We start from the raw sequence: 12,700 nt of genomic DNA, 5'->3' as shown, positions 1-12,700 counted from the left end.
AGTCAATTTCATGTTACTCCTACCACTGGTGAGTCATTGTCATGTTACTCTCACCACTGGTGAGTCAATTTCATGTTACTCCTACCAGTGGTGAGTCAATGCCATGTTACTGCTACCACTGGCGAGTCAATTCCATGTTACTCCTATCACTGGTGAGTCAATGTCATGTTACTCCTATCACTGGTGAGTCAATGTCATGTTACTCCTACCACTGGTGAGTCATTGTCATGTTACTCTCACCACTGGTGAGTCAATTTCATGTTACTCCTACCAGTGGTGAGTCAATGCCATGTTACTGCTACCACTGGCGAGTCAATGTCATGTTACTCCTATCACTGGCGAGTCAATGTCATGTTACTCCTACCACTAGCGAGTCATTGTCATGTTACTCTCACCACTAGCAAGTCAATGTCATGTTACTCCTATCACTGTTGAGTCAATGTCATGTTATTCCTACCACTGGCAAGTCAATGTTAAGTTACTCATACCACTGGCAAGTCATTGTCATGTTACTTCTTCCTCCAGTGAGTCAATATCTTGTTACTCCCTTTACAAAATACTGAGCTACATTTTCATTTTGTGCCAACTATATCCGTTTTTTTAATCAGCATTCATGAAATGTTTAATCAACAGATACTCTAATTTAATTTGTTAATTGACTTTTGTCTGTATCACTTCAGGTAACTAGTGAGGGTTCTGTTGCCAAGGTGATAGAGACCCTGGAATTGACCTGGTCAGTAGCCCAGGAGGACACACGTGGTACTGCCTACCTCACTATCATGTCTTATTTCACCGCCATAGCTTTCCAGCCTGCCCTGTTGTCACTGCCAGGTGACTCACCCATCATCCAAAAGCTTGTACAGGTAAAACTAAATTTCTAGGTCCATGATGGGGTGTACATGTAGGCAGGGGAGGGGTTATACATGTATATATGACAGCCCTAACTAACTTTAATTTTATAAGTACAGTCAAACTTCGAAGTTTCAAAGTTCAAGGGAAAAACTTCGAAACAGCGGGACTTCGAATTATTCATGGTTGACAATAGATCGACTTTTTCATGATAATGACCATAACTCTGACATGCCTGGCTGTTGATTTACTTCAAACACAACAAAATAAAAGATACTTTTCATCCATTAAGCATTTTATTAATTAAATATGTATCATTTTTACAAAACAATTATGTATATTACATTTTAGCAAAAAAGTACAATGCACACTTACGCTAACGTTTTCCCTGCTGAAGATATAAAATGCGGAATAACGACCGCGACTATATACATACGAAACGAACAAGTCAAAATGAAAGCACTAATACACTTACATTTCATAATAAACTGAATACTGAAATAAAACAAATCACTTTGAGTATGAGAGAAGACATTGCTAATTGTGTGTGTTTAAAATTGATCCTCTTGTTTCACTGTTCCGTAATCATGAGATGTTAATTACCTATAATATCATAGCTAAAGGGCCATGAAAAAAGTTTGATACATCGAAAACTTCAATTTATAAAAATTCGAATCATAGTTACATAGGTTTGTTAGTAGTGTTATACAGTGAGAAAATTAGGGACCAAGCAAAAAGTTTGATACAGTGAGAAATTCGAATCAACGAAGTTCGAATCATAGAGGTTTGACTGTAATAATTCAACAAGCCAACAATTCAAACTAAGATCAATGTTTCTTTCACATTGCAGTATGCTGATTTAATTTTGGAGCTGGGAGAGGGAAAGAATGGACTGTTTCACATACTAGCTGCTCATCTGTGTCATGTATGGACCGATGCCAAACTTCTTCCTCATATGTCAAAGTTCTACTCAATGATGGTGTCCTGCTGTCTCTACGGCACCATACACAAACGACAGGAGAAGTAGGTCGCTTACTCTGGACATTTAACTCATAAACAAGGGATTTATATATGATTACAGGAAGTAGGTCACTTACAGATAAACAAGGGATTTATAAATGATTACAGGAAGAAGATCACTTACTCTGGACACTTAACTCATAAAGAAGGCATTTATAAATGATTACAGGAAGTAGGTGACTTTATAGGTAAAGAAGGGAAGTGGGTCATTTACAGAAAAACATGGAAAGTAGGTCACTTTTAGATAAACAAGAGAAGTAGGTCACTTACAGATAAACACAGGAAGTAGGCCACTTACAGATAAACATGGGAAGTAGGTCACTTACAGATAAACACAGGAAGTAGGTCACATACAGATAAACATGGGAAGTTGGTCACTTACAGATAAACACAGGAAGTAGGTCACATACAGAAAAACATGGGAAGTAGGTCACTTACAGATAAACACAGGAAGTAGGTCACTTACAGATAAACATGGGAAGTAGGTCACTTACAGATAAACATGGGAAGTAAGTCACTTACAGATAAACATGGGAAGTAGGTCACTTACAGATAAACACAGGAAGTAGGTCACTTACAGATAAACACAGGAAGTAGGTCACTTACAGATAAACACAGGAAGTAGGTCACTTACAGATAAACATGGGAAGTAGGTCACTTACAGATAAACATGGGAAGTAGGTCACATACAGAAAAACATGGGAAGTAGGTCACTTACAGATAAACACAGGAAGTAGGTCACTTACAGATAAACATGGGAAGTAGGTCACTTACAGATAAACACAGGAAGTAGGTCACATACAGATAAACATGGGAAGTTGGTCACTTACAGATAAACATGGGAAGTAAGTCACTTACATGTAAACACAGGAAGTAGGTCACTTACAGATAAACACAGGAAGTTGGTCACTTACATGTAAACACAGGAAGTAGGTCACTTACATGTAAACACAGGAAGTAGGTCACTTACAGATAAACATGGGAAGTTGGTCACTTACATGTAAACACAGGAAGTAGGTCACTTACAGATAAACACAGGAAGTTGGTCACTTACAGATAAACAAGGGAAGTAGGTCACTTACTGATAAAACAGGAAAATCAAGTCATTTACTAATGAACATGAGAATGAGGTCGCTCACTGATATAAAAGTACAAGATAATTAAATCAATTTTACTTATGAATAAGTCACAAAAAATGATACTTTCTCATTAGCACAAGAATTATATCATGTACTGACTATAAGACACTCAGTCACTTATAAGATTGATAAACAAAATATTTACCTTGACAGTTTTCCATTATTAGCTCACCTGGTCCGAAGGACCAAGGTGAGCTTATGCCATACCGTTGCGTCCGTCGTCCGTCGTCCGTCCGTCCGTCTGTCGTCCGTCGTCCGTCGTCCATCGTCCGTCCGTCCGTCAACAATTGACTTCTTCTTCATAACCACACATCAGAATTTGACCAAATTTGGTCAGAAGCATCCCTATGGGTAGGGGACTCAGAATTGTACAAATGATGGGGCTGACCCCCTGGGGGCCTCTGGGGCGGGGCCAAAAGGGGTCATTTTTGCGCTATTGATATAAACGTCTTCTTCTCTGAAACCAAGCAATGGCTGTCACTCATATTTGCCTGGTAGCATCACTATGGGGTTGGGATTTAAAATTGTACAAATGATGGGACTGACCCCCCAAGGGCGTGAGGGGCGGGGCCAAATGTGGTCTATCGGGCTATATTCATATAATTGACTTCTTCTCTGGAACCAAACAATGGATATCTCTCATATTTTACTGGTAGCATCACCTTGGGGTAGGAATTTGAAATTGTACAAATGACGGGGCTGACCCCCTGGGGTCTGAGGGCGGGGCCAAAAGGGGTCACAGAATTGATATAAACGACTTCTGCTCTGAAACTAAGCAATGGATATCCCTCATATTTACCTGGTAGCATCCCTATGGAGTGGGGATTCAAAACTGTACAAATGGTGGGGCTGACCCCCAAGGGGTCTGAGGGGCGGGGCCAAAAGGGGTCAATTTGGCTCTCTTAATATAAATGACTTCTTCTCTGAAACCAAGCGATGGAGATATCGCTCATATTTGCCTGGTAGCATCACTATGGGGTGGGGATTAAAAATTGTACAAATGATGGAGCTGACCCCCCCCCCCCCCCCCCCCCCCCCCCCCCCCCCCCCCCCCCCACATGAATTGATATGAACAACTTCTTCTTTGAAACTAAGCAAGAGATATCGCTCATATTTGCCTGGTAGCAACCTTTTGGGTAGGGATTCAAAATTTTATAAAGGAAGGAACTGACCCTCACTCCCCCCGGGGTGCAGAAGTAGGGGTCAAAAGGGGTCAATTGGTTTAACCAACTTCTTTTCTGAAACTAAGCAATGGATATCACTCACATTTGTGTGGTAGCATCCGTATGGGGTTGTGCCAAAAGTTAATTTTATTTCATGGATTAATGCATTTTTTGACATCAAATCCTTACGTACCCATATAAAATGCCTATGATATATTGACATAGCAATACCAGTGACAAATATACTTAATCATCATTCTTGTTTCATATCTCATGAAATCCAGGTGAGCGATACAGGCCCTCTGGGCCTCTTGTTTTAAGATAGATTTAATTTGTTACAGACAGACGCTGGAGTTAAATGCTTACATACAGGATCTTGGAAGTGCATGTTCTGTCAACGAAGTCATGAAAAGGTATTTGTAAAGTGAAAGTAAAGAATTAATACATGTGTCTGATTTAAAAGCTTTTAAACTTCTTTGTCTCTAGATACAGTCAAGGATAAACGGGTGGTGGATATATGTGTGTGAGCCTCGCTCACTATTTCCAATACAAAAATTGTCCACGTTTTACCATTTATAGTTATACCCCCCGCAACGAAGTTAGGGGGGTATACTGGATCAGGTTGTCCGTCTGTAGACACATTTTGTCCGGACAACTCCTCCTAAACCGATGGGCCGATTCCAATGAAACTTCACACACATATTAATGATCATATGTAGATGTGCATGCCATTTTCTTTTTCTCAAAATTATGGTTGCTATGGCAACTGGTCACTATAAACAGGTTTTTCGATAAGAACCATAACTTTTAAGTTTGTCCGGACAACTCCTCCTAAACCGAAGGGCTGATTTCAATGAAACTTCACACAAATACAGAGGACCATGTGTAGATGTGCATGCCACTTTCTTTTTCTCAAAATTATGGTTGCTATGGCAACTGGTCACTATATTACTGGGTTATCTTAGTTAGCCTCTAATTAACAGTTCCAATTTACCATTGACTCGTGCAGATTGCGGGGATATTAGTCAGTCATCCTGGTGACAGTTCTAGTTATAATTACAGTAAAGTCCCTAGCCTATAATTGCCAGTTGAATGATACAGGCCCAATGAACCTGTTGTGTAATGAACCTGTCACATTCTCTTTAGTTATAATATATTTCTGTATTTTTTAGCATGCCGACTGATATGTCAGTGAGAGCATCTGTGATAAACCTGTTGCTCCGCCTCCAGACAGATAACCCCGCCCACACCACAGTGGTTCAGGGGATGATTGACACAATGATTGACAGATACAAGGAAATGACAATCGCTCACAAAGGAACTACTTTCCCAAATTCAATGGCTCATCGTCAAAAAAACAGGGCTTTCCAATTTCTTGTGCTGTTGGAACCATTCATTGTGGAGGTAAATAAAACTATTAATACATGTGGTATATTCCATCAATTTTTGCATGTGTCTTTGTGGAGAATAACACAACAACTAAGGTGTCACATTTCCTTGTACAAACTGACATTACAATGAGAAGACTCACTCCCTCGTTTAAACTGACATTACAATGAGATGATTCACTCCTTCTATAAATTGACATTACAATGAGGTGACTCACTTTCTTGCTCATTCTAAGGAGGTAAGTCACTCCTCCATACAAACTGACTTCACACTCCTTTGTACAAGCTGTGCCATTACTCTTTAGAGTCACACTCCCTTGTACAAGCTGTGCCTTTACTCTTTAGAGTCATACTCCCTTGTACAAGCTGTGTCGTTACTCTTTGGTGTCACACTCCCTTGTACAAGCTGTGCCATTACTCTTTAGAGTCATTCTCCCTTGTACAAGCTGTGCCATTACTCTTTAGAGTCATACTCCCTTGTACAAGCTATGTCGTTACTCTTTGGTGTCACACTCCTTTGTACAAGCTGTGCCATTACTCTTTAGTGTCACACTCCCTTGTACAAGCTATGCCAATACTCTTTGGTGTCACACTCCCTTGTACAAGCTATGCCAATACTCTTTGGTGTCTCACTCCCTTGTACAAGCTGTGCCATTACTCTTTAGAGTCATACTCCCTTGTACAAGCTGTGTCGTTACTCTTTGGTGTCACACTCCCTTGTACAAGCTGTGCCATTACTCTTTAGAGTCATTCTCCCTTGTACAAGCTGTGCTATTACTCTTTAGAGTCATACTCCCTTGTACAAGCTATGTCGTTACTCTTTGGTGTCACACTCCTTTGTACAAGCTGTGCCATTACTCTTTAGTGTCACACTCCCTTGTACAAGCTATGCCAATACTCTTTGGTGTCACACTCCCTTGTACAAGCTATGCCAATACTTTTTGGTGTCTCACTCCCTTGTACAAGCTGTGCCATTACTCTTTAGTGTCACACTCCCTTGTACAAGCTATGCCAATACTCTTTGGTGTCACACTCCCTTGTACAAGCTATGCCAATACTCTTTGGTGTCTCACTCCCTTGTACAAGCTGTGCCATTACTCTTTAGAGTCATACTCCCTTGTACAAGCTGTGTCGTTACTCTTTGGTGTCACACTCCTTTGTACAAGCTTAGCCATTACTCTTTAGTGTCACACTCCCTTGTACAAGCTATGCCAATACTCTTTGGTGTCACACTCCCTTGTACAAGCTATGCCAATACTCTTTGGTGTCTCACTCCCTTGTACAATCTGTGCCATTACTCTTTAGTGTCACACTCCCTTCCTTGTACAAGTTGTGTCATTACTTTTGGGTGTCACACTCCCTTGTACAAGTTGTGCCATTACTCTTTGGTGTCACACACCCTTGTACAAGCTATGCCATTATTCTTTGGTGTCATACACCCTTGTACAAGTTGTGCCATTACTCTTTGGTGTCATACACCCTTGTACAAGCTGTGCCATTACTCTTTCATGTCACACTCCCTTGTACAATTTGTGCCATTACCCTTTGGTGTCATACACCCTTGTACAAGCTGTGCCATTACTCTTTAGTGTTACACTCCCTTGTACAAGCTCGGGGTATTTTTAGAATCTTGCCCACTAAATTAAACCCAATGTGACATTAGAATTAAGATATTACTGATGTCACATGTTGAAAACAAAGGCATGTAAGATGTGAAAATTTTGATGCTGAAAAAGGTTTGCGTACATTCATGTTTGTTATGATTAGGATTGTAAGTTTGCTTTGAAAGTTGGGTTTGAAAAATACTTTTAAATGTCAATTATGTATTTCAGGGAAATGTTGATAAGATGTGGAATCTGTGTAGAGAGGTGATGGGTCAACCAAACCAGCCGTCCATCCGTAACTATGTACAGTGGCTCATGCTCCGTCTGATGCTCAGGTTTGATTACCTACAGAAAAGACTCATCGATATGTTTGTAGACGTGAGTATCTCTTAACAGACTTAAGTATATATGCTATCCTACTACAGTACTAATTTACCTATTTTACAAAATAATTCTCATTCATGAAAATCTATCAAATGTCATATGGTATTAACGTCTCATTTTTGGCTCAGTGTTGAATGGGATTTTGTTTGACAGCTTTTGACTGAAATAAATTAACCTCTAACTTAGGCAGTGAAATATTCGATTGACCTCAAACATAGACAATAAAATATTCCATTAACCTCAAACATAGACAGTAAAATATTCTATTGACCTCAAACTCAGACAGTAAAATATTCCATTAACCTCAAACACAGACTGTAAAATATTCTATTAACCTCAAACACAGACACAAAAATATTCTATTGACCTCAAACTCTGACAGTAAAATATTCTATTAACCTCAAACATAGGCAGTAAAATATTCTATTAACCTCAAACATAGACAGTAAAATATTTTATTAACCTCAGACACAGACAGTGAATATTTTATTAACCTCAAACACAGACAGTAAAATATTCTATTAACCTCAAACACAGACAGTAAAATATTCTATTAACCTCAAACATAGACAGTAAAATATTCTATTAACCTCAAACATAGACATTAAAATTTTCTATTGACCTCAAACATAGACAGTAAAATATTCTATTAACCTCAAACATAGGCAGTAAAATATTCTATTAACCTCAAACATAGACAGTAAAATATTCTATTGACCTCAAACATAGGCAGTAAAATATTCTATTGACCTCAAACATAGACAGTAAAATATTCTATTAACCTCAAACATAGGCAGTAAAATATTCTATTGACCTCAAACATAGACAGTAAAATATTCTATTAACCTCAAACATTGGCAGTAAAATAGTCTATTGACCTCAAACATGGGCAGTGAAATATTCTATTGACCTCAAACATAGGCAGTAAAATATCCTATTACCTCAAACAGATAATAAAATATTCTATTGACCTCAGACACAGACAGTGAATATTTTATTGACCTCAAACACAGACAGTGAAATATTCTATTGACCTCTAACTTAGGCAGTGAAATATTTGATTGACCTCAAACAGAGACAACAAAATATTCCATTAACCTCAAACACAGACAGTAAAATATTCTATTAACCTCAAACATAGGCAGTAAATATTCTATTAACCTCAAACATAGGCAGTAAATATTCTAATAACCTCAAACATAGACAGTAAAATATTCTATTAACCTCAAACAGAGACAGTAAAATATTCTATTAACCTCAAACACAGACAGTGAATATTTTATTAACCTCAAACACAGACAGTGAATATTCTATTAACCTCAAACACAGACAGTAAAATATTCTATTAACCTCAAACATAGGCATTAAATATTCTATTAACCTCAAACATAGGCAGTAAATATTCTATGAACCTCAAACATAGACAGTAAAATATTCTATTAACCTCAAACAGAGACAGTAAAATATTCTATTGACCTCAAACACAGACAGTGAATATTTTATTAACCTCAAACACAGACAGTGAATATTTTATTAACCTCAAACACAGACAGTGAAATATTCTATTGACCTCAAACATAGACAGTAAAATATTCTATTGACCTCAAACAGAGACAGTAAAATATTCTATTAACCTCAAACACAGACAGTAAAATATTCTATTAACCTCAAACACAGACAGTGAAATATTCCATTAACCTCAGACACAGACAGTAAAATATTCTATTAACCTCAAACACAGACAGTGAAATATTCTATTGACCTCAAACACAGACAGTAAAATATTCTATTAACCTCAAACACAGACAGTGAATATTTTATTAACCTCAAACACAGACAGTGAATATTTTATTAACCTCAAACACAGACAGTGAAATATTCCATTAACCTCAGACACAGACAGTAAAATATTCTATTGACCTCAAACACAGACAGTAAAATATTCTATTGACCTCAAACACAGACAGTAAAATATTCTATTGACCTCAAACACAGACAGTAAAATATTCTATTAACCTCAAACACAGACAGTGAATATTTTATTAACCTCAAACACAGACAGTGAATATTTTATTAACCTCAAACACCGACAGTGAAATATTCCATTAACCTCAGACACAGACAGTGAATATTTTATTAACCTCAAACACAGACAGTGAATATTTTATTAACCTCAAACACAGACAGTGAATATTCTATTAACCTCAAACACAGACAGTAAAATATTCTATTGACCTCAAACACAGACAGTAAAATATTCTATTGACCTCAAACACAGACAGTAAAATATTCTATTGACCTCAAACACAGACAGTAAAATATTCTATTAACCGCAGACACAGACAGTAAAATATTCTATTGACTTCAAACACAGACAGTAAAATATTCTATTGACCTCAAACACAGACAGTAAAATATTCTATTAACCTCAGACACAGACAGTGAATATTTTATTAACCTCAAACACAGACAGTAAAATATTCTATTAACCTCAGACACAGACAGTAAAATATTCTATTGACCTCAAACACAGACAGTGAATATTTTATTAACCTCAGACACAGACAGTGAATATTCTATTGACCTCAGACACAGACAGTAAAATATTCTATTAACCTCAGACACAGACAGTGAATATTTTATTAACCTCAGACACAGACAGTGAATATTTTATTAACCTCAAACACAGACAGTAAAATATTCTATTAACCTCAAACAGAGACAGTAAAATATTCTATTAACCTCAAACAGAGACAGTAAAATATTCTATTAACCTCAAACACAGACAGTAAAATATTCTATTAACCTCAAACATAGACAGTAAAATATTCTATTGACCTCAGACACAGACAGTAAAATATTCTATTAACCTCAGACACAGACAGTAAAATATTCTATTAACCTCAGACACAGACAGTAAAATATTCTATTAACCTCAGACACAGACAGTAAAATATTCTATTGACCTCAAACACAGACAGTAAAATATTCTATTAACCTCAAACACAGACAGTGAATATTTTATTGACCTCAAACATAGACTGTAAAATATTCTATTAACCTCAAACAGAGACAGTAAAATATTCTATTGTCCTCTATTTAATTGATTTCAGCTTGACGAGAGAAACACAGTGGTTATCTGCAGTCTACTTTGTACAGTTGCCTTATTGGGACCTCACCTCAAAGGCAGCAAACAGGTAAAGTTGGACAGGATAGCCTCTTCCATCCGTGTTTTCATTTCAGCACAATAAATTTACTACAGTATAAGATGCTGATGATACTTGTATACATGCTATGTAACACTCCACATGTCCATAACCGAAAGGTTAAGGTCGCAACATCAGGTAAAAGTTCAAATCATTCTTATGATTTTCAACAATAACTTTGAGAGCTCTTGATAACCAGTTTTCCTTTGGTATGTATAAGCATCATTAAACAATCTCTATTATACCTCTACAAGCAAAATTCTTTATCATAAAATATCATTAAACCCAAGATCAACATGGTACCTTTATCATAAAATATCATTAAACCCAAGATCAACATGGTAACTTTATCATAAAATATCATTAAACCCAAGATCAACATGGTACCTTTATCATAAAATATCATTAAACCCAAGATCAACATGGTACCTTTATCATAAAATATCATTAAACCCAAGATCAACATGGTAACTTTATCCTAAGATCTCATTAAACCCAAGGTCAACATGGTAGCTTTCACACTACTCTGGTTTAACATTGGTATGATGAGTGTTGAATCAAATCTGTTTCTGAGTTTATCAATCTCAAAAATACCAGCTACTGTATTCCCCAACAACATGTTCAATATAAAATGAGATTGATTTTGTATTTGTGACTCAATATGATGCCTTTGTAGACACAATATTACATGTCAGCGGTGTCGGCAGTACTACCCTGGTGTATGGCACACCACTTTAATACGAGGATCCACGCCCAAGTCACCATGATGAAGATGTGGGACCAGTGTCACACTCTGGACATCGGCCAGGTCCTCACTGCCTTCCCATTCCTGGATTCTGTGACACGGTTCATTGAGGAGAGCAAGTACGACTTAATTACTGGCAATGTGTTCATTCAGTTAAATTATTAAAGTTTGACTAGTCAGATAAGAGTTCTTTAAACAAAAAGACCGATGGATACACATGAACTGGTAACTATAGTAATTAGAAAGAAATTATCTACTAAGTGTGTTATGTTTCAAGACTTTTATCTACATATGTAAAATACTCAGAAATCAACATTTCATATGAATAACTCTCAGCTAAATGGACATTCCTTTGTTCGAATGGTAGATAGGAGTTCAGTCACCCAGTCATGTGACTGAACACCACTGTCAGTAGGTCTGAAGAATCCTACTGGATAGCAGGCAAAAGGATAGGAGTTCAGTCGCCCAGTTAGGTGACTGAACACCACTGTCAGTAGGTCTGAAGTGTCCTGCTGGATAGCAGGCAAAAGGATAGGAGTTCAGTCGCCCAGTTAGGTGACTGAACACCACTGTCAGTACGTCTGAAGAATCCTACTGTATAGCACGCAAAAGCTACCTGTGATTAGTTATATATGAGTTAAGTGAGCCTGTTTTAAAAACATTATTTATAAGAGTTCAACATGTTGTTATTTTTCGGTCTAGTAAATACTTTGACATATGGCAGCCAAAGTTTGTAACATGATTGCAAAATCATGGTTTTCCTAAACAACAACATTTTAAAAAATCTTCACAAGTTCCACTTGTTGGATTCAACACAAACTTGCCTACCATGATCTTGAGATGGTCCTGACCAAGTGTTGTTAATTTTCGGATTAGTCAGAATTTCAAGATGGCTGCAATGGCCAACGGTACCACTATGATTGCTACAGTGTACTATGATTGGGCCCATGGGACTCTTGTCAAATAGTTTAATTCGTAAGAACTTAAGGCTATTTTTGGACTTTGAGTGTCATATTAAGATAAAGCCTATGACTTTTACTAGTTTAGAAAAATACAAGATTCCTGTTTAGTTGATAAACGATATTATCATATACTGTAGCATAAAATCATTTCAACAGGGGAATGCTTCTTTAAATTTAAAGTGTTAAATATTCTGTTGTGTAATTAGTTGATATAAAGCTCTGAATATTCTGTTATTATGT

The 12,700-nt window shown here is 37.1% G+C and overlaps 1 protein-coding gene across 1 annotated transcript in view; it reads left to right on the top strand.

Annotated features, from left to right (window-relative positions):
* Positions 1 to 12,700, top strand: part of LOC117323078 (probable methyltransferase TARBP1) — a 34,158-nt gene that overhangs the window by 13,506 nt on the left and 7,952 nt on the right. Inside the window, exons 15-21 of the mRNA XM_033878083.1 lie at positions 681 to 863; positions 1,700 to 1,872; positions 4,513 to 4,584; positions 5,344 to 5,575; positions 7,392 to 7,541; positions 10,661 to 10,744; positions 11,430 to 11,617. Of these exons, the coding sequence (XP_033733974.1) occupies positions 681 to 863; positions 1,700 to 1,872; positions 4,513 to 4,584; positions 5,344 to 5,575; positions 7,392 to 7,541; positions 10,661 to 10,744; positions 11,430 to 11,617 (1,082 nt within the window). The remainder of the gene's footprint in view (positions 1 to 680; positions 864 to 1,699; positions 1,873 to 4,512; positions 4,585 to 5,343; positions 5,576 to 7,391; positions 7,542 to 10,660; positions 10,745 to 11,429; positions 11,618 to 12,700) is intronic.

This window comes from Pecten maximus, chromosome 3, assembly GCF_902652985.1.
Source record: "Pecten maximus chromosome 3, xPecMax1.1, whole genome shotgun sequence".
Lineage (NCBI taxonomy): Eukaryota > Metazoa > Mollusca > Bivalvia > Pectinida > Pectinidae > Pecten > Pecten maximus.
The sequence above is the reverse complement of the archived record's forward strand: the minus strand, read 5'-3'. Positions and strand labels throughout refer to the sequence as shown.